At 41.0% G+C, this 26,097-nt stretch overlaps 1 protein-coding gene across 2 annotated transcripts in view; it reads right to left on the reverse strand.

Moving 5' to 3' along the window:
• Positions 1 to 16,101: 16,101 nt before the first annotated feature.
• The window catches only part of SLC34A2 (solute carrier family 34 member 2), an 18,277-nt gene continuing 8,281 nt past the window's right edge, over positions 16,102 to 26,097 (reverse strand). For both annotated transcript variants that reach the window (XM_040419017.1, XM_040419016.1), the window contains 10 exons: positions 25,884 to 26,012; positions 25,535 to 25,678; positions 25,118 to 25,229; positions 23,959 to 24,154; positions 22,581 to 22,667; positions 19,757 to 19,871; positions 19,132 to 19,299; positions 18,912 to 19,028; positions 18,693 to 18,817; positions 16,102 to 17,376 (listed from right to left, as the gene is read on the reverse strand). In XM_040419017.1, coding sequence (XP_040274951.1) covers positions 16,810 to 17,376; positions 18,693 to 18,817; positions 18,912 to 19,028; positions 19,132 to 19,299; positions 19,757 to 19,871; positions 22,581 to 22,667; positions 23,959 to 24,154; positions 25,118 to 25,229; positions 25,535 to 25,678; positions 25,884 to 26,012 — 1,760 coding nt within the window. In that variant the 3' untranslated portion in view covers positions 16,102 to 16,809. The remainder of the gene's footprint in view (positions 17,377 to 18,692; positions 18,818 to 18,911; positions 19,029 to 19,131; positions 19,300 to 19,756; positions 19,872 to 22,580; positions 22,668 to 23,958; positions 24,155 to 25,117; positions 25,230 to 25,534; positions 25,679 to 25,883; positions 26,013 to 26,097) is intronic.

Consider the following 26,097-nt stretch of genomic DNA (forward strand, 5'->3'; position numbering starts at 1 on the left):
TATTGTACTTCATGAAACTGCTAAAATTGGGTCAAAAAAGTTAATTTTTTGCATAAAAAAATACCATATTTACCAAAAATTTAGAAAAATTTGCAAATTTCAAAGTTTCAGTTTCTCTACTTCTGTAATACATAGTAATACCCCCAAAAATTGTGATGAATTTACATTCCCCATATGTCTACTTCATGTTTGTAGCATTTTGGGAATGATATTTTATTTTTTGGGGATGTTACAAGGCTTAGAAGTTTAGAAGCAAATCTTGAAATTTTTCAGAAATTTACAAAAACCCAATTTTTAGGGACCACTACAGGTCTGAAGTCACTTTGCGAGGCTTACATAGTAGAAACCGCCCAAAAATGACCCCATTCTATAAACTACACCCCTCAAGATATTCAAAACTGATTTTACAAACTTCGTTAACCCTTTAGGTGTTGCACAAGAATTATTGGCAAATGGGGATGAAATTTGAGAATTTCATTTTTTTGCCTAATTTTCCATTTTAACCCATTTTTTCCACTAACAAAGCAAGGGTTAACAGCCAAACAAGACTGTATCTTAATTGCCCTGACTCTGCCGTTTACAGAAACACCCCATATGTGGCCGTAAACTACTGTACGGGCACACAGTAGGGCGTAGAGGGAAAGGTGCGCCGTATGGTTTTTGGAAGCCAGATTTTGCTGGACTGGTTTTTTGACACCATGTCCCATTTGAAGCCCCCCTGATGCACCCCTAGAGTAGAAACTCCATAAAAGTGACCCGATCTAAGAAACTACACCCCTCAAGGTATTTAAAAATGATTTTACAAACGTCGTTAACCCTTTAGTTGTTCCACAAGAATTAATGGAAAATAGAGATACAATTTCAAAATTTCACTTTTTTGGCAGATTTTCCATTTTAATATTTTTTTTTCCAGTTACAAAGCAAGGGTTAACAGCCAAACAAAACTCAATATTTATGACCCTGATTCTGTAGTTTACAGAAACACCCCATATGTGGTCGTAAACTGCTGTCTGGGCACACGGCAGGGCGCAGAAGGAAAGGAATGCCATATGGTTTTTGGAAGGCAGATTTTGCTAAACAGTTTTTTTTGACACCATGTCCCATTTTAAGCCCCCCTGATGCACCCCTAGAGTAGAAACTCCAAAAAATGTGACCCCATCTAAGAAACTACGGGATAGGGTGGAAGTTTTGTTGGTACTAGTTTAGGATACATATGATTTTTGGTTGCTCTATATTACACTTATTGTGAGGCAAGGTAACAAGAAATAGCTGTTTTGGCACCGTTTTTTTTTTTGTTATTTACAACATTCATCTGACAGGTTAGATTATGTGGTATTTTTATAGAGCAGGTTGTCACGGACGCGGTGATACCTAATATGTGTACAATTTTTTTATTTATGTACGTTTTACACAATAATATCATTTTTGAAACAAAAAAAAAATCATGTTTTAGTGTCTCCATATTCTGAGAGCCATAGTTTTTTCAGTTTTTGGGCAATTATCTTAGGTAGGGTCTCATTTTTTGCGGGATGAGATGATGGTTTGATTGGCACTATTTTAGGGTGCATATGACTTTTTGATCACTTGCTATTACACTTTTTGTGATGTAAGGTGACCAAAAATTGTTTATTTAGCAGTTTTTATTTTTTACGGTGTTCATCTGAGGGGTTAGGTCATGTGATATTTTTATTTTACAGCCGGTCGATACGGACGCGACGATACCTAATATGTATACTTTTTTTTATTTATGTAAGTTTTACACAATAATATCATTTAAAAAAAAAAAAACATGTTTTAGTGTCTCCATATTCTGAGAGCCATAGTTTTTTCTGTTTTTGGGGGATTATTTTAGGTAGGGTCTCATTTTTTGCGGGATGAGATGACGGTTTAATTGGCACTATTTTGAGGTGCATATGACTTTTTGATCGCTTGCTATTACACTTTTTGTGATGTAAGGTGACAAAAAATGGTTTATTTAGCACAGTTTTTATTTTTTATTTTTTAAGGTGTTCATCTGAGGGGTTAGGTCATGTGATATTTTTATATAGCCGGTCGATACGGACGCGGCGATACCTAATATGTATACTTTTTCTTTATTTATGTAAGTTTTACACAATAATATCATTTTTGAAACAAAAAAAAAATCATATTTCAGTGTCTCCATATTCTGAGAGCCATAGTTTTCTCAGTTTTTGGGCGATTATCTTAGGTAGGGTCTCATTTTTTGCGGGATGAGATGATGGTTTGATTGGCACTATTTTAGGGTGCATATGACTTTTTGATTGCTTGCTATTACACTTTTTGTGATGTAAGGGGACAAAAAATTGTTTATTTAGCACAATTTATTATTATTATTTTTACGGTGTTCATCTGAGGGGTTAGTCAGGGGTGTCAAACTCAAATTCATCGGGGGCCGCATCAGCAGTTTGGTCCCCCTCAAAGGGCCGGTCCCGGCCTGACCTGCAAGCGCTGACTGGGGTCACATAGCATTATACTGATTCATGATGCTATGTGACCCTTACAGTTCTGGAACGTGTTGGATAACACTGACATAATGCTGTCAGTGTTATCCAACACATTCCAGAACTGTAAGGGTTACCGTATTTTTCGCCCTATAAGACGCACCGGCCCATAAGACGCACCTAGGTTTTTGAGGAGGAAAATAAGAAAAAAAAAATTTGAACCAAAAGGTGTGCTTTTGGTGGGTTTTGAACTAATTGTGGTCTGTGGGTGGCACTGTTATGGGGGATCTGTGGATGGCACTGTTATGGGGGATCTGTGGATGGCACTGTTATGGGGGATCTGTGGATGGCACTGTTATGGGGGATCTGTGGATGGCACTGTTATGGGGGATCTGTGGGTGACGCACTGTTATGGGGGATCTGTGGGTGACGCACTGGTATGGGGGATCTGTGGGTGACGCACTGGTATGGGGGATCTGTGGGTGACACACTGTTATGGGGGATCTGTGGGTGACACTTATGGGGGATCTGTGGTGACACTTATGGGGGATCTGTGGTGACACTTATGGGGGATCTGTGGGTGACACTTATGGGGGATCTGTGGTGACACTTATGGGGGATCTGTGGTGACACTTATGGGGGATCTGTGGTGACACTTATGGGGGATCTGTGGTGACACTTATGGGGGATCTGTGGTGACACTTATGGGGGATCTGAGGTGACACTTATGGGGGATCTGTGGGTGACACTTATGGGGGATCTGTGGGTGACACTTATGGGGGATCTGTGGGTGACACTTATGGGGGATCTGTGGGTGACACTTATGGGGGGGATCTGTGGGTGACACATATATAGCATCTTATGCTATGTGTCATCCACAGATCCCCTCCATAAGTGTCCCTGTAGTGTGAATGACCCCCAATACACGGGCTAGGGGCCGGCATCTGCTTTTATTATGTCAGCGGGGCCCGTGCAGTGACTATTCTACTACACGGGCCCCGCTCACTGTATAATCCTATGTCTAATAGTTAATTGTAATTGTATGTAATCGCATAAGGAGCGCTGGGTATTACGGTACTTACAACTACAAGCGCTCGCCGCTCGGTAGGTAGCAGAGAGGAGGCAGGAGGCAGGCCAGGAGGAGAGGCGCTGGCAGCGTGAGTCATACGTCACGCGCCTGCTTCATTCATAAAGTGGGCGGCGCAGGCGCGTGACGTATGACTCACACTGCCAGCGCCCGTCCTCCCAGCCTGCCTCCTCTCGGCGAGCGCTTGTATCTGTAAGTACCGGTAATACACAGCGCTCCTTATGCGATACACCCGATACAGGAGCCAGGAGGAGCGGGGGCCGCCTGCGGCTACGCGGGCCACATGACGAGGTCTGGCGGGCCGGATTCGGCCCGCGGGCCTTGTGTTTGACACCCGTGGGTTAGGTCATGTGATATTTTTATATAGCTGGTCGATACGGACGCGACGATACCTAATATGTCTATATGTCTTTTCCCTTTTTAAAAAAATATATTTTTACTTTATTTTTGGAAAAGGACGCTTTTTTTTTTTTTTACTTGAAACTTTACATTTTTTTGGTAAAACTTTCATTTTATTTATTTTTTTACCCCCACTTTATTATTTGTCCCACTCTGGGACTTCAACATTACAGGGTCTAATCCCTGTTTCAATGCAGCACAATACATCTGTAAGACGCTAACAGTTGCCTCTTAGGCCTTCGTATATGCTTGGCGCTGCCATGGCAACCATCGAGTCCCCGCCACAGCAGCGCCGGGGCTGACCGCGTCATATGAGGGGTTAATCCACTGGCATCGGCGTTATCGCCGATGCTGGTGGATGCAGCAGGGATCCGGCTGTCAGTAACCGCCGGGTCTCTGCTGCTGATCGCGTCACCACACGCGGGGAAGAGGAACGACTGCAGGACGAGAACGCTCGTCCTCTAGCGCTAAGTGCCGGAGATTTAGGACGAGCATTCTCGTCCTGGGTCGTTAAGGGGTTAAGTGGCATCAATCAAATTTATACCTAACTAGGACAACCCCTTTAACCTATATATTTATTACTGTAATGAAAACAACAAGGGTGTTCACTGGGAAATGGAAATTATTTATGTAATAAGATTGTCAGTGATTCATAATTGCTCATTAATTAATCATACCACCATTATCATTATTAGAATCAAGCCAAACCTGTAGCAACATAGCATGTCTTCCTGTGAAGAAAATTCTTAGTTAATTTTGCATATCAGAAATTGTTAGTATGATAGAACTTAGGCTACTTTCACACTAGCCATAGCTTTTCCCCCCATCGGAACAGTCTGCTGGATCCGTGCTACCGCAAGTCCACTGTGCTGCCGGAGGTCTGATCCGGCCCCATTCACTATGGGGACAGGCCAGAGGTCCAGCCGCAGCAAGGCAAACAAGCCGAGAGGCGGCTGGACAAAAATCCCAGCATGCTATAGTTTTTGTCCAGCATGTTTGCCGCGGCCTGACCTCTTGACCACCTCCATTATAATGAATGGGGCCGGAGCAGACTTCCGGCAGCACGATGGTCTAGCTATAGCAAACTGTGCATCCACTTGCCAGACTTGGAGCTAGCTACCCACTTCAGCAAGAGCTGGCAAACTCGAACTGCAACAACCCAATAATTAGTGCCCTGCCTACAGCAAAATAACCACCGCAATAAGGGCGATCACACTTAGGAACCTAACTAGTTAACCTTGAGTAGTCCCTGTGGGTGATGTGGAATCTTTACAGTTGAACCCAGCACTCGGGAAATAAAATGGCATTTCCTTTATTCACATCACAGATTAAAAAACTCCAAGGGCACACCATGATCCTGTTAACAATTTTCAATTGTTAACCAATGTTACTCATGACTAAAACACATTAGAGCCAATATGGCTTGAAATACTCAAAACTCCGCCAATGAGTTTATTAGTTAATATACAGCTGTAAGGCTTAGCAAATGAAGAAGCCCTGCTGATTGGACAAATCGAGTCTAACAGCCCTGCTGATTGGACAAATCGAGTCTAACAGCCCTGCTGATTGGACAAATCGAGTCTAACAGCCCTGCTGATTGGACAAATCGAGTCTAACAGCCCTGCTGATTGGACAAATCGAGTCCAACAGCCCTGCTGATTGGACGAATCGAGTCTAACAGCCCTGCTGATTGGACAAATCGAGTCTAACAGCCCTGCTGATTGGACATATCGAGTCCAACAGCCCTGCTGATTGGACAAATCGAGTCTAACAGCCCTGCTTATTGGACAAATCGAGTCTAACAGCCCTGCTTATTGGACAAATCGAGTCTAACAGCCCTGCTGATTGGACAAATCGAGTCTAACAGCCCTGCTGATTGGACAAATCGAGTCCAACAGCCCTGCTGATTGGACAAATCGAGTCCAACAAATCGAGTCCATTTCCGCAAAATACATACGGTATGTGCATGAGCCCTAAAAGTAGAATTACAACATCAAAAAATATAAAAAGATAGAAGTGATAAATAAGTCCTTGCATTCACCTTATAGTTGCTGGCAGGTAAAGCATATAGTCGAGTAATCGTACTAGCCAGGGTTAAAAACAGAGCTGTCAAATGTCAAAGCCAAAACAGTATCTAAAAGCAATAAAAGAAACAAGCCAAGTTGGAACCAAGAGAGTCAAAGGTACAGAGATGCAACGAGAACCGTGACTAAACAGTTTGAGGTCAAACAGCAGCAAGCAAGAATACTCATAAAATACAGTAACTCAGCACAGATAAGAACCAGGATAAAACTTCAGGCACAGTCCCAGTAGAACACAAATCTGATTGATTCGTTCTCAAACCAAGTTCCCAAGCAAACCAAGCTGCTTCTCTTCTCCAGAACAGGTGATCTTGTCAGTTTACACCCTCTCCTATTTCTTTGCCTGGCTTCTGGAGCAGAGACTGTTGATGTGGCATTTTTTGTTGGTGGAATTTTGGAGTGGAAACAGAGGTTTATGCCTCTCATTAATTTTAATGGGAGGCCTCACTGAAGATCTCGGAGTTGCAGTTTAAAGCCGAGGCCGCACCGAGAAGGAACATGATGCAGTCGCCAAAAAACACCACATGAAAAGACCTATACAGTTATGTATTTTAGAGTGATGCATTGTTAAAAGTAAGATACAATGACAGTGTGTCAGAAAAACTTAAATAGACTCACCTGGTTGACCTGCCTTAGCGAACAATTAAACAGATCCTGTGTATAATTTTGCAGTAATGTCCAGGGCATATAGGACGACTTATCCAGGGTCAAGTTAATGGGCAATGTTAAAATTCCCATGTAATACTTTGAGTCCCAGATTGAGGCTTTTATTAAAAGCCAATCATAAAGAATAGGGGGAATCCAGCATGAAGGTACATAGCGGGCAGAGTATAAGGAAAATCCAAGGAGAATCCAGGTGAACCAGGGTTACTCAGGGTAACTACTGAAGGATTTTTACTTTATTGAAATTAATTAGATACAGTATCTGTATAGTACGTTGCATCCAAGGGATTTAGACTTGTGATACTAATGGGTATTTTCCAATGCATGCAGAGAAGGCCTCAATCTATTATTTTTTTCCAGTGCCAAGTTAAAGATGCCAATTCTGAGTTTGGAACTTTTACATCTTTAGGTCAAGGAGTGCATCCTGGAAATTGTAAGATACTCATCAGAAATCCTGCTTTTGAAGAACAAGAGAAGATAGTCCATTACTTTAGCTCGTTTTAGGGCAAACAACGCAAATATGAGAACATATTTAACATGTTGATCATTATTGAGCAGTGCTCACCATTGACAATAAGACACATTACAATTCTAACTAAATGAATAGCTATACGGAAAGGTCATGATGGTCAACATCTAGGTCAAAATGGCACATACAGCAGGGCTGATGGATTAGTCTTGTGGTAGATGAAGCATTGGATGTAAGCATGGTGGAAACATTCACAAGGCGGTAAAGGCACCGAAATGATCATACAAACATCTGCACCTATATATAGTATATTTATACCACATGTCATAAATGTGATAGAATGTTATTGTATCCGATGCATCATGGATATGCTGAATGTGCTTTGTTAAAATATTGAGGTTGGCCCTAAGATGTAAACTTTACCACCATATGGATCAGTGATGTAGGAGATAATTTTTTTTGAGGCTCCTCAACATGGATAGGAAACTGCACAATTTATACAGAGCACATGAAAAATACTGATGCCTATGAACCTTGCTGTTGGCAAAGTCTTGACAAATATAGTGAGTGGAAAGGAGAACAAATGAGTAGATCCTTAACCACATCAAGCTTAATGTTCAACTTCAAGTGCAACTAACCAGCCTGAAGTTATACATTTTTAAGCATGCTATAAGATTACCAAGGTCATTACAGAAAACAGTCATGTCTGAAAGAGTAGAAGAAAACATATGAAGGTTATTTGAAGAGAAATTTTGTCAATCAACTTGGTGGAACATTTTTACTAATATTACGTATTGTACTAATTTTCTTCTTCTGTGAGTGAAAAAAATGCTGTTTAAATGCTGCCAAAGCTTGTATCAACTTTCTTTTAAAGGTGGCTAAAATTGGAGGTGCTGGTATCTTAGTCATGTACAATGGGACATGCTCACTTGCAGTCTACTATACTCATAGCTGCCAAAGTGTACAACAGCTAAAAGGAAAAACGGTCACAAACATCTGTATAGTGCAATACAAGTATTGGTAGCCTTGCCATATTACAGTGGGATGCGAAAGTTTGGGCAACCTTGTTAATAGTCATGATTTTACTGTATAAATCGTTGGTTGTTACGATAAAAAATGTCAGTTAAATATATCATATAGGCGACACACACAGTGATATTTGAGAAGTGAAATGAAGTTTATTGGATTTACAGAAAGTGTGCTATAATTGTTTAAACAAAATTAGGCAGGTGCATAAATTTGGGCACCACAAAAAAGAAATGAAATCAATATTTAGTAGATCCTCCTTTTGCAGAAATTACAGCCTCTAAACGCTTCCTGTAGGTTCCAAAGAGAGTCTGGATTCTGGTTGAAGGTATTTTGGACCATTCCTCTTTACAAAACATCTTTAGTTCATTCAGGTTTGATGGCTTCCGAGCATGGACAGCTCTCTTTACGTCACACCACAGATTTTCAATTATATTCAGGTCTGGGGACTGAGATGGCCATTCCAGAACGTTGTACTTGTTCCTCTGCATAAATGCCTTAGTGGATTTTGAGCAGTGTTTAGGGTCGTTGTCTTGTTGAAAGATCCAGCCCCGGCGCAGCTTCAGCTTTGTCACTGATTCCTGGACATTGGTCTCCAGAATCTGCTGATACTGACTGGAATCCATGCGTCCCTCAACTTTGACAACATTCCCAGTCCCTGCACTGGCCACCCAGGCCCACAGCATGATGGAACCACCACCATATTTTACTGTAGGTAGCAGGTGTTTTTCTTGGAATGCTGTGTTCTTTTTCCTCCATGCATAACGCCCCTTTTTATGGCCAAATAACAAAATTTTAGTTTCATCAGTCCACAGCACCTTATTCCAAAATGAAGCTGGCTTGTCCAAATGTGCTTTAGCCCACCTCAAGCGGCACTTTTTGTGCTGTGGGCGGAGAAAAGGCTTCCTCTGCATCACTCTCGCATACAGCATCTCCTTGTGTAAAGTGCGCCGAATGGTTGCATGATGCACAGTGACTCCATCTGCAGCAAGATGATGTTGTAGGTCTTTGGTGCTGGTCTGTGGGTTGACTCTGACTGTTCTCACCATTCGTCGCTTCTGTCTATCCGAGATTTTTCTTGGTCTGCAACTTCGAGCCTTAACTTGAACTGAGCCTGTGGTCTTCCATTTCCTCAATATGTTCTAAACTGTGGAAACAGACAGCTGAAATCTCTGAGACAGCTTTCTGTATCCTTCCCCTAAACCATGATGGTGAACAATCTTTGTCTTCAGGTCATTTGAGAGTTGTTTTGAGACCCCCATGTTGCTACTCTTCAGAGAAAATTAAAAGAGGAGGGAAACTTACAATTGACCCCCTTAAATACTCTTTCTCATAATTGGATTCACCTTTGTATGTAGGTCAGGGGTCACTGAGCTTACCAAGCCAATTTGAGTTCCAATAATTAGTTCTAAAGGTTTTGGAATCAATAAAATGACAACAGTGCCCAAATTTATGCACCTGCCTAATTTTGTTTAAACAATTATAGCAAACTTTCTGTAAATCCAATAAACTTCATTTCACTTCTCAAATATCACTGTGTGTGTCTCCTATATGATATATTTAACTGACATTTTTTATCGTAACAACCAACGATTTATACAGGAAAATCATGACGATTAACAAGGTTGCCCAAACTTTCGCATCCCACTGTATATACACCAGAGGCCAAATTGTAGAGCCCACTTAACCACTTCAGCCCCCCTACCTTAAACACCCTTAATGACCAGGCTACTTTTTACACTTCTGACCTACCCTACTTTCACCGTTTATTGCTCGGTCATGCAACTTACCACGCAAATGAATTTTACCTCCTTTTCTTCTCACTAATAGAGCTTTCATTTGGTGGTATTTCATTGCTGCTGCCATTTTTACTTTTTTTGTTATTAATCGAAATTTAACGATTTTTTGGCAAAAAAATGACATTTTTCACTTTCAGTTGTAAAATTTTGCAAAAAAACGACATCCATATATAAATTTTTCTCAAAATTTATTGTTCTACATGTCTTTGATAAAAAAAAAAAAGTTTGGGTAAAAAAAAAAATGGTTTGGGTAAAAGTTATAGCGTTTACAAACTATGGTACAAAAATGTGAATTTCCGCTTTTTGAAGCAGCTCTGACTTTCTGAGCACCTGTCATGTTTCCTGAGGTTCTACAATGGCCAGACAGTACAAACACCCCATAAATGACCCCATTTCGGAAAGTAGACACCCTAAGGAATTCGCTGATGGGCATAGTGAGTTCATCGAACTTTTTATTTTTTGTCACAAGTTAGCGGAAAATGATGATTTTTTTTTTTCTTACAAAGTCTCATATTCCACTAACTTGTGACAAAAAATAAAAAGTTCTATGAACTCAATATGCCCATCAGCGAATACCTTGGGGTGTCTTCTTTCCAAAATGGGGTCACTTGTGGGGTAGTTATACTGCCCTGGCATTCTAGGGGCCCTAATGTGTGGTAAGTAGTTTGAAATCAAAATCTGTAAAAAATGGCCGGTGAAATCCGAAAGGTGCTCTTTGGAATGTGGGCCCCTTTGCCCACCTAGGCTGCAAAAAAAGTGTCACACATGTGGTATTGCCGTACTCAGGAGAAGTTGGGCAATGTGTTTTGGGGTGTAATTTTACATATACCCATGCTGGGTGAGATAAATATCTTGGTCAAATGCCAACTTTGTATAAAAAAAAATGGGAAAAGTTGTCTTTTGCCAAGATATTTCTCTCACCCAGCATGGGTATATGTAAAATGACACCCCAAAACACATTGCCCAACTTCTCCCGAGTACAGAGATACCACATGTGTGACTTTTTTTTGCAGCCTAGGTGGGCAAAGGGGCCCACATTCCAAAGAGCACCTTTCGGATTTCACCGGCCATTTTTTACAGATTTTGATTTCAAACTACTTACCACACATTAGAGCCCCTAGAATGCCAGGGCAGTATAACTACCCCACAAGTGACCCCATTTTGGAAAGAAGACACCCCAAGGTATTCCGTGAGGGGCATGGCGAGTTCCTAGAATTTTTTATTTTTTGTCACAAGTTAGCGGAAAATGATGATTTTTTTTTTCTTACAAAGTCTCATATTCCACTAACTTGTGACAAAAAATAAAAGCTTCCATGAACTCACTATGCCCATCACGAAATACCTTGGGGTGTCTTCTTTCCAAAATGGGGTCACTTGTGGGGTAGTTATACTGCCCTGGCATTTTAGGGGCCCAAATGCGTGCAAAGTAGTTTGAAATCAAAATCTGTAAAAAATGGCCCGGTGAAATCCGAAAGGTGCTCTTTGGAATGTGGGCCCCTTTGCCCACCTAGGCTGCAAAAAAGTGTCACACATGTGGTATTGCCGTACTCAGGAGAAGTTGGGCAATGTTTTTTGGGGTGTCATTTTACATATACCCATGCTGGGTGAGATAAATATCTCGGTCAAATGCCAACTTTGTATAAAAAAATTGGAAAAGTTGTCTTTTGCCAAGATATTTCTCTCACCCAGCAAGGGTATATGTAAAAAGACACCCCAAAACACATTGCCCAACTTCTCCTGAGTACGGGGATACCAGATGTGTGACACTTTTTTGCAGCCTAGGTGGGCAAAGGGGCCCACATTCCAAAGAGCACCTTTCAGATTTCACCGGCCATTTTTTACAGATTTTGATTTCAAACCACTTCTCACGCATTCGGCCCCTAAAATGCCAGGGCAGTATAACTACCCCACAAGTGACCCCATTTTGGAAAGAAGACACCCCAAGGTATTTCATGATTGGGAATAGTGAGTTCATGGAAGTTTTTATTTTTTGTCACAAGTTAGTGGAATATGAGACTTTGTAAGAAAAAAAATAAAAATAAAAAAATCATCATTTTCCGCTAACTTGTGACAAAAAATAAAAAATTCTAGGAACTCGCCATGCCCCTCACGGAATACCTTGGGGTGTCTTCTTTCCAAAATGGGGTCACTTGTGGGGTAGTTATACTGCCCTGGTTCTAGGGTCCCTAATGTGTGGTAAGTAGGTAAATGACCTGTGAAATCCGAAAGGTGCTCTTTGGAATGTGGGCCCCTTTGCCCACCTAGGCTGCAAAAAAGTGTCACACATGTGGTATCGCCGTATTCAGGAGAAGTTATTCAGGAGAAGTTGGGCAATGTGTTTTGGGGTGTCTTTTTACATGTACCCATGCTGGGTGAGATAAATATCTCGGCAAAAGACAACTTTTCCCATTTTTTATACAAAGTTGGCATTTGACCAAGATATTTCTCTCACCCAGCATGGGTATATGTAAAATGACACCCCAAAACACATTGCCTAACTTCTCCTGAGTACGGCGATACCAGATGTGTGACACTTTTTTGCAGCCTAGATGCGCAAAGGGGCCCACATTCCTTTTATGAGGGTAATTTTTAGACATTTGGATCCCAGACCTCTTCTCACACTTTAGGGCCCCTAAAATGCCAGGGCAGTATAAATACCCCACATGTGACCCCAGTTTGGAAAGAAGACACCCCAAGGTATTCAATGAGGGGCATGGCGAGTTCATAGAATTTTTTATTTTTTTTGGCACAAGTTAGCGGAAATTGATTTTTTTTTTTCTCACAAAGTCTCCCTTTCCGCTAACTTGGGACAAAAATTTCAATCTTTCATGGACTCAATATGCCCCTCAGCGAATACCTTGGGGTGTCTTCTTTCCGAAATTGGGTCACATGTGGGGTATTTATACTGCCCTGGCATTCTAGGGGCCCTAAAGCGTGAGAAGAAGTCTGGAATATAAATATCAAAATTTTTTTACGCATTTGGATTCCGTGAGGGGTATGGGGAGTTCATGTGAGATTTTATTTTTTGACACAAGTTAGTGGAATATGAGTCTTTGTAAGAAAAAAATAATAATTCCGCTAACTTGGGCCAAAAAAATGTCTGAATGGAGCCTTACAGGGGGGTGATCAATGACAGAGGGGTGATCAATGACAGGGGGGTGATCAGGAGGTCTATAAGGGGTGATCACCCCCCTGTCATTGATCACCCCCCTATAAGGCTCCATTCAGATGTCCGTATGTGTTTTGCGGATCCGATCCATGTATTCGTGGATCCGTAAAAAACATACAGACATCTGAATGCAGCCTTACAGGGGGGTGATCAATGACAGGGGGGTGATCAGGGAGTCTATATGGGGTGATCACCCCCCTGTCATTGATCACTTCCCTGTAAGGTTCCATTCAGACGTCCGTATGTGTTTTGCGGATCCGATCCATGTATCAGTGGATCCGTAAAAATCATACGGACGTCTGAATGGAGCCGCCTTACAGGGGGGTGATCAATGACAGGTGGTGATTAGGGAGTCTATATGGGGTGATCAGAGGTTAATAAGGGGTTAATAAGTGACAGGGGGGGGTGTAGTGTAGTGTGGTGCTTGGTGCTACTTATTACTGAGCTACCTGTGTCCTCTGGTGGTCGATCCAAACAAAAGGGACCACCAGAGGACCAGGTAGCAGGTATATTAGACGCTGTTATCAAAACAGCGTCTAATATACCTGTTAGGGGTTAAAAAAATCGCATCTCCAGCCTGTCAGCGAACGATCGCCGCTGGCAGGCTGGAGATCCACTCGCTTACCTTCCGATCCTGTGAACGAGCGCGCCTGTGTGCGCGCGTTCACAGGAAATCTCGCGTCTCGCGAGATGACGCATATATGCGTGACTCTGCGCAGGGCTGCCGCCTCCGGAACGCGATCCTGCGTTAGGCGGTTTGGAGGCGGTTAAAGAGGTTCAGCTCTGAACCCTTACATATCCCCATTTTCACTGAGGCAGCCCCTCTGATATGAACATCGGAGCATTTCATGCTCCAATGCATTCCCTTGCCCTGCTCTGTATTGTGCAGGGCAAGGGCGGTTTGTTTATATTTTTTATACTGCTAGGCGGAGGCTTCCACCTAGCAGTGTCCCCGGTGACGTCACTGATGGGCAGGCTTTAGGCCTCTTTCACACGGTTTTTGGCCCGGATAAGATGCGGGTGTGCTGCGGGAAAATGCACCATTTTTCTGCGCGAGTGCAAAACATTGTAATGCGTTTTGCACGCGCGTGAGAAAAATCGCCATGTTTGGTACCCAAACCCGAACTTCTTCACAGAAGTGGTTGTGTAGATTGTATTATTTTCTCTTATAACATGGTTATAAGGGAAAATAATAGGATTCTTACTACAGAATGCAAAGTACAATAGGGCTGGAGGGTTTAAAAAAATAAATAAAAATTTAACTCACCTTAATCCACTTGTTCGCGCAGCCCGGCTTCTCTTCTGTCTTCTTCTTTGAGGAATAGGACCTTTGATGATGTCACTGCGCTCATCACATGGTCCATCACATGATCTTTTTTTTACCATGGTGATGGATCATGTGACAGACCATGTGATGAGCGTAGTGACGTCACCCCAGGTCTAATTTAGTTTTTTTAGTTAAATTTTTATTTTATTTTTTTTAACCCCTCCAGCCCTATTGTACTAAGTATTCTGTATTAGGAATGCTATTATTTTCCCTTATAACCATGCAATAAGGGAAAATAATAATGATCGGGTCTCCATCCCGATCGTCTCCTAGCAACCGTGCGTGAAAATGGCACCGCATCCGCACTTGCTTGCAGATGCTTGCGATTTTCACCCAGCCCCAATAACTTATATGGGGCCTGCGTTGCGTGGAAAACGCACAAAGAGGAGCATGCTGCGATTTTCACGCAACGCACAAGTGATGCGTGAAAATCACCGCTCATCTGCACAGCCCCATTGAAATGAATGGGTCCGGATTCAGTGCGGGTGCAATGCGTTCACCTCACGCATTGCACTCGCGCGGAAATCTCGCCCGTGTGAAAGGGGCTTTAGTGTTGCCCTAGCTGTTTTACAGGCTAATGCAGCGCTAAGGCCCCCCCCCCCTATTAGTACCAGTGACATCACCGGGTTCAGTGCTAGGTGGAAGCCTCCGGCTAGTTTACCCATGGAGAGCCTAGTACATCACCAGATCTCCAGAAAAAGTATTTTCACGTTTCAGCGCAGGGCAAAGGAAAGCCTCAGAGCATGAAATGAGAGAGCAATGGAGACATGGGGATATGTCCACATTCAGCTCTGAACCCGGACAAGCCCTTTAAAAAAGGTCCAGACATCCAGTTTGACATAAAATCCTAATGTGTTAATACAGAAGAAATTAAAGGGAGTCTTTCACCGAATATGACCGCTACAGACCACTCAGATCAGGTTCTCCATTACTTTCCCCAGATTACTATGGTACCTTTCATATTGCAGTCCATCGGCGATTTGCTCCAAAAAACACTTTTATACCATATAGTAATTAGGTTCTGAAGGTGCCCAGGGGCGGCGTTCATGCGGCCGGTGCCCAGGCCCTTCGGAGCTTTGCTTATCAAATCCCGTGCCTCCGCCGGCTGGATCGGTGTGCGCAGGCTGGCGCATGCGCATTGAAAGTCCCTTTTCCTCTGCCCATAAGGGGCAATGCAGTGGCAACACGCCGGGAATGTGTGGAACGGCTAGGACGCGGGATTTCAGACAGAGAGGAGGAGGTAATCAGATTAAACAAGAGCGGGCCAGAGGGGTGAAAGAGGAGGGATTTGGTAAGTAAAGCGCCCAGGGGCCTGGGCACCGGCCGCATGAACGCCGCCCCTGGGCACCTTCAGAGCCTAATTTCCATATGGTATAAAAGTGTTTTTTGGAGCAAATCGGCGATGGACTGCAATATGAAAGGTACCATAGTAATCTGGGGAAAGTAATGGAGAACCTGATCTGAGTGGTCTGTAATGGTCATATTCGGTGAAAGACTCCCTTTAAAAAAGTTACCCCATAGAAAAATCCTTACAGACTCCAAATTTGGCAATCAGCATACCGTAAATCCCTATCACCAGCGATTAACAAAAGCTGAAACAATTCAGTAATTAACTCCGAATCTCAATATTTATTACATATTAGAACATATGACAACTGTCATGGGTTCTTGCTTGGCCTCAATAGCCAAATGTATAAGAAACATGAATATATGGTAAAAATATTACATCTATATACAGTAGAATATTCGTTTTCTTTATATACAAGGGTTGAGTGATATCACACATTTGTATTAATATGTACACAGTACATAGCACAGTCTGATTTAAGTTTTTACCATTGAAAATATGTCTTTCCTTGTTTATATGGATTGATATAATTAGGTTTATTGAGTCATACATTTATGGGGTCATTTATCAAACTGGTGTAAAGTAGAACTGGCTCAGTTGCCCATAACAACCAATCAGATTCTACCTTTCATTTTCCAAAGGAGCTGTCCAAAATGAAAGGTGGAATCTGATTGGTCGCTATGGGTAACTAAGGCAGTTCTACTTTACACCAGTTTGATAAATAACCCTATTAGTTTTTTCTCCAGTTCTCTCCATTCTATCCACCAAATATTCACTAGTCTATAGCAGATCTTTACAGCATAATATAGTTACAATATTGCCAGTGATTAGAAATGGACAAAGACATAATTACTACCACAAAAATGTGTTATTTTTTATCTTAACCACTCTGGTCACAAAATAAATAGTGATTTGATCAGAACTCCAGTGAGTAGGAATTTTTAGTCCATTTGGTGTAGTCCCTAGAAGAGATCTTGTCTTACAAGGTGGTGAGGTCCACAGTCCTTCCTTGATCTTTAGATGGCAGCTCATCAGTCAGATCTACAGCGTTTTCATGACACTCCATAGCCTCAGGCTTTTCAGCTGATGCTTCTTCATCTTCTTTATCCTGGCAACCCTTACAACACTTAAATTTCTTGCAACAACAACAACAGTGTCGACCACAAAACAGAGTGACGGTAGACATCCAGAAATCCCAAGGCTTCATAGAGTGCATCCATTTGGGGAGGAAGTCCCAGGTTTTTAGAACATCTGGTAACACTCTGGGACATTTGGATTGCAAAACACTGAGGACGATTACAGCGATAACTACAACCACAATCGGGATAGCGACTCCTGCCAGTGCCTGCCATCCGGCCATGGACAAGCCAAAGACAGCCAGGGGCAATAAAAAGAAGCACAAGATCAAGTAAACAACAGCAAACCATCTGTATTTAGCTGTCTTGTTCCCCAAGGCTTTGGCCATGCGAATTGGTAGCCTCATGAAGGGGATAGGATACCAAATAATTATTCCGGATATGTTGAAGAAAAAGTGGCATAACGCAATCTGCAAAATATGATAAAATATATTATTTAGAAACATATTTAAACTATGAGAAAACACTTTGAAGGAAATTTATCATACTTTTTCTTCCAGAATACTGACTTCAAAGAGTTGCAAAACAGGAGCACAAAAATGTTGTGACCTTTTATGTTTTTACAACACTCACTCCAGTTTGTAAAAGTGTGAGGGGTGTTGGGGGGGAGGGGAGGGGGAGTGGGCATGGTTAGCTATGTTAAGGAGTTTAACTCCAGATTTGTCTCGGAGACTTTAAAAAAGGCTTGATAGGTTGTGCATCCAGGATGTACAGTTAATGGTTTGACTCTTTGTAAGAATCAGGTCCAAATTTCCTGGTAAGGAGATCTTGCCAGCCCAACGCCTTCCCATAACCCCTTATACAATGTAAAGATGCAACATCTTACTAGTCATTACAAGGTCTTGCGGTTCTATTATTTTTTAGGGCCTACTTCATCCTTGTTGGCACTCCTTAGTGCTAAATAGGATATTCTGTTCAGAAGTTCTCCAGAGAACATTTAGGGTTACATTTAAGGTTACCATTAGGGATGAGCGAATCTACTTCGAATGTTTCATCCGAAGTCGATTCACTCATCCATAGTTACCATCTAAAGAAAGTAACCTATCTAGACCAGAGGTCCACAACCCTTTGTAGGTTGTCAGCCACTTTCAATTACAACAGATGAGGTTGAATCACAATGAAAATCAATAGAAAAAAAAAAAAAAAACTATAAAGGGATATGTCCCCAAAGGATGTACTCTTCTCTGCTGCAAAATCCACATGAGTTACATGCAGATTTGTCTCTGAGACAATTTTTTGATGGCTTGCAAATCCCCAGCATCATTTGACATAAAGGGAATTTAAAATCTGCATCGCAGGTCAATTTCCACTGCAGATTATTTCTGCATTGTGGGTGAGATTTGGTGAAATCTAATCCAGTTTACTGGTACTGGAATGCTGCTTATTTTCCTGCTTGAATTGAGTGGCAAACTCCACTGCAAATCTGCTTCGTGTTAATATACCCAAAAAATATGATCAGTTGATATGGCTGTTACTCTTGTGTTAGCTGCCAATGATCTGGTAGAAACATTTACTAAGGCTCTGACTTCCCTGTTGGTGTTGGTTGACAATAGTATCTTTAGATGTCAACATCTGGGCAGTCACAGGTAGCCTTGAGCCAAATGTTGTTCCTCAGTCTGTAATTGCATATATTCTTTCAAATCCTTACCTATTTTATTTTATTTTTTGTGAGAGGATAGTTCTAAAATCTCTAAATTATTTGTCATTGAAGTACTATAAAACACACCTGCACAGAATACTGCAAAGTTTCCCCTGGACTGGCCAGTGCCGCTAACAAGGCAGTGGTTGTTGTTCCAATGTTAGACCCGAGTGTCAGAGGATAGGCCCGCTCTATGCTAATCACTCCAATACCTACAAGAAACAAGAGCCAAGATATAACAGGAAGCAGGAATACTCTAACCATGAAGTACGGTATGTTCTCTCAAAGCAAAAAAATGCTCCTTACCAATAAGTGGAGTAATAGCGGATGTGAAGACGGAACTGCTCTGCACAATGAATGTCATTCCTGCACCGACAAGCATTGCCAAGTATCCAGTCAACCATGAGAATGGGAAGGGAAAGTCTTAATGGAAATACAAGAGAGGAAATGTCAACAGGACAATTCTTGAAGACAACTTCCACACCATAGAAGACATCTACATGAACGTTGTGTCACTGATAGCTACCAGTATTGATTATCTTCTTGATGACAACAGAGACTTGTCCTTTTAGCATGGAATTTAGGAGCTTGACAATCAAAATCAGACACAAACAAAGCACTAACAATGACAAGGCCAACAGGATGAGTCCCACTGCTAGATCGGGGAGGTCACTGCCAGCAAAGATGTGAGAGCCTGGAAGATAACACATATAGGAATAGTTACTACAATGATCAGTCATCCCTCCAACAGTTTATTGAAGTAATAATAAAGGATAAATGGATCCTTCTAATCCATATTATCTGGTTATTAAATTGTTTTAAAATGTCCTAGGCTCATGCCTTTTTTCAATGCAAAAATTATCTAGTTTACCTATTTTCCCAATACTGAATTAAGATAAAAATGTGAGAATTTCTCAAAATTTGATTTTTTCCAATTTGTCCAAAGCTACAAAGAAATTTGATTTGGGTATGAATAAGTTCTAACCGAATGAGATACAGAGAGGGAGAGAGAGATGTGTTAGGAGTCTTATACAGCCCTGGCAATCTTCCTCTGGTTATGAAAATTAGCTTGCCTTCCAAAAGGAACAGAAGGCTAAGCCTCCAACACCACCAGATGTTAGGTATCAATCCACATTAATAGAATAACTTACATCTGATTTTCACAGCTTCAGAAACCTCTGTCCATGTCACATTATTCTCATCTGTCCAGCATGTTCTGTTGGCAGTACAGTCCTCTATACCAGGCACACTAGCATTTATCCATTCCTGTATAAAAGAATGGACATACATTATTATACAGGTTGTTGTAATACTTTTACTACACTTCCAAGTGGCCTTTTTTTCTTGTAGTTCATGAATTATATTCCATAGAGTAGATGAGCCATGCAGTTTTGCAATTTACAGGAGTAATGCATTATGACACACAAAACAGAAATAATTTGATTTGTGAATGGTACATAATATGATAAGACTAGTAGACGGTACATCATATCATTAGTAGATGGTACATCATGGTATGACTAGTAGATGGTACATCATATCTTATTACTAGTAGATGATACATCATATCATATGACTAGTAGATGGTACATCATATGGTGCAATATATTATATGACTAGTTGATAGCACAACCTATAATATGATTTGTAGATGGTACACCATATGATGAAACTAGTAGTTGGTACATCATATGATATGGCTAGTAGATGGTACATTGTATGATATGACTAGTAGATTGTGCATCATATAGTATGATCGGTAGATGACCTATAATATGATTTGTAGATGGTACATCATATGATATGACTAGTAGATGGTACATCATATGATTAGTAGCTGGTACAATATACAAACCGGATTCCAAAAAAGTTGGGACACTATACAAATCGTGAATAAAAACTGAATGCAATGATGTGGAGGTGCCAACTTCTAATATTTTATTCAGAATAGAACATAAATCACGGAACAAAAGTTTAAACTGAGAAAATGTACCATTTTAAGGGAAAAATATGTTGAATCAGAATTTCATGGTGTCAACAAATCCCAAAAAAGTTGGGACAAGGCCATTTTCACCACTGTGTGGCATCTCCCCTTCTTCTTACAACACTCAACAGACGTCTGGGGACCGAGGAGACCAGTTTCTCAAGTTTAGAAATAGGAATGCTCTCCCATTCTTGTCTAATACAGGCCTCTAACTGTTCAATCGTCTTGGGCCTTGTTTGTTGCACCTTCCTCTTTATGATGCGCCAAATGTTCTCTATAGGTGAAAGATCTGGACTGCAGACTGGCCATTTCAGTACCCGGATCCTTCTCCTACGCAGCCATGATGTTGTGATTGATGCAGAATGTGGTCTGGCATTATCTTGTTGAAAAATGCAGGGTCTTCCCTGAAAGAGATGACGTCTGGATGGGAGCATATGTTGTTCTAGAACCTGAATATATTTTTCTGCATTGATGGTGCCTTTCCAGACATGCAAGCTGCCCATGCCACACGCACTCATGCAACCCCATATCATCAGAGATGCAGGCTTCTGAACTGAGCGTTGATAACAACTTGGGTTGTCCTTGTCCTCTTTGGTCCGGATGACATGGCGTCCCAGATTTCCAAAAAGAACTTCGAATCGTGACTCGTCTGACCACAGAACAGTCTTCCATTTTGCCACACTCCATTTTAAATGATCCCTGGCCCAGTGAAAACGCCTGAGCTTGTGGATCTTGCTTAGAAATGGCTTCTTCTTTGCACTGTAGAGTTTCAGCTGGCAACGGCGGATGGCACGGTGGATTGTGTTCACTGACAATGGTTTCTGGAAGTATTCCTGAGCCCATTCTGTGATTTCCTTTACAGTAGCATTCCTGTTTGTGGTGCAGTGTCGTTTAAGGGCCCGGAGATCACGGGCATCCAGTATGGTTTTACGGCCTTGACCCTTACGCACAGAGATTGTTCCAGATTCTCTGAATCTTCGGATGATGTTATGCACAGTTGATGATGATAGATGCAAAGTCTTTGCAATTTTTCGCTGGGTAACACCTTTCTGATATTGCTCCACTATCTTTCTGCGCAACATTGTGGGAATTGGTGATCCTCTACCCATCTTGGCTTCTGAGAGACACTGCCACTCTGAGAAGCTCTTTTTATACCCAATCATGTTGCCAATTGACCTAATTAGTGTTAATTGGTCTTCCAGCTCTTCGTTATGCTCAAATTTACTTTTTCCAGCCTCTTATTGCTACTTGTCCCAACTTTTTGGGGATTTGTTGACACCGTGAAAATTGGAATCAACGTATTTTTCCTTTAAAATTATACATTTACTCGGATTAAACGTTTGATCTGTCATCTACGTTCTATTACAAATAAAATATTGACATTTGCCATCTCCACATCATTGCATTCAGTTTTTATTCACAATTTGTTTAGTGTCCCAACTTTTTGGAATCCGGTTTGTATGATATAATTAGTAGCAGGTATATAATATGATATAACTAGTGGATGGTACATTTTATAGTATGACTTGTAGATTGTACATGGCTTGTAGGTGGTACATCAATACCACATAATATAATTTGCAGATGGTACATTATATAAATGATGTGGATGAGGACTTTGAAGCACTGCATCTGCAGTGGTTAAGGTCTCAGGCACACAAAGTACTATAAACTCCATGGACCATCATATGGTGATTTTGTTAGACACTATATACTCTCCTAGAAGAAATTCTTTTAGGGGAAATATCTCCCTAATATAATGTAATGAAGTATGCCATGTTTTTTCATAAGAAAAAAACTCTGCCTGTTTATAACATCAAAGACAATAGGCTTATAACAGGCTATAGGTTGCCCAATTTCAGCCCCATACAGCTCTATAATACAGCAATATACAAAGGCCCATAGCTCTTTTATTTTGTAATCTATGAAAACGTAGTGGTTGTCAGGTGTAGTGCTCCATTGTATATTACAATCTGACAATATCTTCTTACCTTGTATCCACATTCTCTCTTGACCAGGCTCATATTTTGAGCAGCTGGATTCCCACTGGCGATCTCCTGAATGACTTTCTTATCAAGCTGCAATAGAAAAGAACAAATTAAGTGCAATGTCTTTAGGTAATCCAATGTAAGTATGTGTAAGCTATAAGTAAAGCTGGCCACATCAGACACACTAGATTAAGATCAAGCCCCATACAACCGATCAGTTACACACCCGATTGTTCATGCATCCATCAACATGCCAGACTGAACTCTGAACTAGTAGATTATGGACATAGTTTAAAATAAAAGGGTAGAAAATGAAATGCTGAATGTGGTGAACGATCAATGATTGCTTGCCTAAAGTTTTAAAAAGATGATGGCAAAGATGGTCAAAATTTGCCTGTTTGGCCAACTTTTGAATAATGTGTTCGAACGGCCTCAGTGATGAAGATATATGTTTAATGCAATGAAATTAACTTGACTTTTTGCTAATTTGCTCCGTTGGGGCCGGTGGTTCATGGTTGGCCTTCTCCATACAACAAAGGAGGAAATATAAAAATACGTATATTTTTATTTTATTTCGCTACTCTGAAATTTAAAGGTGTTTTGCAGGATTCTGGCCCTTTTAATTAGCCCTTGGAGCATGTGGTACCTAATGGAAAAACTCATGTTTACCTGCTCCCTGCCATTCAGATCTGGCACTCTGGTTCCGGCTGCAACCAATAACCAGCCTAAGTGGTGACGTCCCCAAGTGGCCCATTACTGCTGGGTCAGATGCCACTTGGTGACACATCAACACTGAGGCCAGGGACTGGCTGCGGCGTCGCATTTGACAACGTCCATACCCCAGCCAGAAGTAAACAGCCTGGGAACTAGAAGATCACCAAACAAAGCTAAGGTACCATAATGGAGTGAAAAATAGCAGGTAAGTATGAATTTTATTTTATTTTATATCACACGCTTTCGAGGGCTAGTTAAAAAGTGTCACAATTCTAGAAAACTCCCTTTAAGAGCAGTTTTACCCAATAACTATAATTCACAGTTACATTATTGTCTTATTCGATGCTTTCTTGTGGCACCATTTTCATTTTGATTCATTATTAATCAGATCCCAACATTTCCAACCCTCATTTTCTTATGATGAATGACAGGTAGACATACTGTAAGGCCACTCCTTTAATATAACTAATTGTATCAACTTTATATATATCATAAACACGAGAAAATAAGACAAATGGAGATTTCAGGATAAAGCAGATGAAGTCAATGACACTTTTTGGCACTTACTATAGCAGTCCGTCTACAGCAGTAAGTATTCTTCTTCTATATTGGATATCATCGTTAATTGAATTACATTTGCATCAACAATTACGATTTATGCCCATACCTGAATAATTCCCTTAGTGAGGGGTTCTGTGATAACTTTTAACATATCTGGGGCATTTTCTCCACTCTGTATGTTGAAAGATTTGACGATGACATTGGTGAGGTGGAACAAATATCCTGATGCTACTTCAATAGGCAGTAGAACCAGCACTGAGAGCCAGTTGAAGAAATCATGCACCGTGGCTCCTGCGAATGCCCTGTAAGGAAGAACCAGTTATAAAATAGTTTAGTACTTACAGTCATTACACTGGAGTCCCTGAAGCTCCGTACTATGGAGCTGTAGGCACCTCATGTGCAGTTTCATCGTACTCCGTACAGCACCATATTATAGAGTTATTCTCTTCTCAAAGAAGCCCTATATAATATGGCACCCAAAGGAAAAAGGCACATTTCTTTCTGCAGTACTCGTAGTTGATCAGTTGTGCATCTCTCAATATGAGATTGAAGGTGCAATAGGGCCACTCAGAAACCTATAACCCTACTAAGTATGACTTGGAGGTTATATAGAGTAGTAAAACATTTATGTGTATGAGGTCTTAGAGCAAACATTTGAACAAGGTCCAATATAATCTGCAGCAAGCTTATCTGGCTACCTGATCCGGCACATATGCTAGTTGACGGCCAGACCAAAAACCATTGCGTGCACCTCACTTTGCTTTCCTTCTAGAGCATAATAATGAATTATAATAAATTGTAAATGTTCCACTCTATAAATGCTTGCTTGCACCAAGTTCTAATACCTTATGGTTCTGAATTTACAGCTTTCGTAAGAGATAATATCATTTTATAGCATTAGGCTCTAATCTGAAAGCCACCGCTATATAACAATGTGACTACACTTAGTTTCATTCTTGGGGCATGTCCCAAGATCTAGTTTCCCAAGTACTGAATGTACAAAAATGGGTAATACACAAAGCAAATGCTGCATGGACCACCACTGGTATGTAAACTGTTATCTAAAGGAAATGTATTTATTTAATGAGATGCTCACATACTGAAATAGCGAGGAACATAATGGCTAAAACTATCTCAAGTATTTTCAAGTCCATTTCATGGACGATAATGAAGTACCCTGGTAGTATGTCATCTAACTACAGCAGGAAAGAACTTTATGTGCTTCACTGGTTCCTCATTTGATATAATAAGTGCAGGCATTGTACCTTCTGAATTCATTCCGGTCACCAGACTGCATCAAAGCCACAATGGTGTTTGTGACAGATGTACCAATGTTGGCTCCCATGATGATTGGAATGGCTGTCCTAACTGTAAGAACTGTCAAAACACAAGCAATTGTACAAAAAACATTAATTTTATGTTGTAATCTTCAGAACAACTTAAGTGCTATTCTCAAACTTTGTTACATTCATTATAAACTCCTGCATCAACCCAAGTGAATCCATTGCAACGTCACCAACCTCAGACACAAAAGAATCTGAGCAAACATCATGGATGGAATTCATAATTGAAAAGATTTTAGGTTGCATCGTCATCCAACCTGACGCTGCCCAGATGTCACATAAGTTTGCTCATTTTGCAAGACAGCACCCCAAAAACAGCATATCGTATAAGATACTTACGACCAGATGACACCATGCTGACCACAATAGATGACGATGTACTTGAGCTCTGTACAAGGACAGTCACCAGAACCCCAATCACTAGTCCAGCAACAGGATTGGTCAGTATAGAGTGGTTCTTGAAAATATCTCCAGCAGCCTTTCCTATAATTAATTAATGTTAAATTAGTTTAGAAGTGTAGATCCCAAAAAATCTGCATCATAGGTGATGTAATGGGGCTGCAATGAGTATGGCTGCCTTACGTTTGCTGTTTCTAAGTTTTAAACAGGATTAGTAAATCTGCCTCACTATTGCTTGGTGTCATAATAGGAAATCAATAACTGTAAGTGGACAGTGGTATTCTCTTACCTCCTACCAGTTGGAAGGCAGAGCTCAATACATCCAAGGAACAAACAAAGAAATATAATAAAGCCAACAAGAGGACAAATTTTGTGATGGACTTCAGAACTGTTAGGATACGCTGTTTTGTATTCATTTCTGTAAAACAAAAATTTATTTAAATAAAGATGTACATGAAGCCTGAGAAATATCAGAAACACACACACACAAACACACATACTAG

The sequence above is a fragment of the Bufo bufo genome, chromosome 2 (genome assembly GCF_905171765.1).
Source record: "Bufo bufo chromosome 2, aBufBuf1.1, whole genome shotgun sequence".
Taxonomy (NCBI): Eukaryota; Metazoa; Chordata; class Amphibia; order Anura; family Bufonidae; genus Bufo; species Bufo bufo.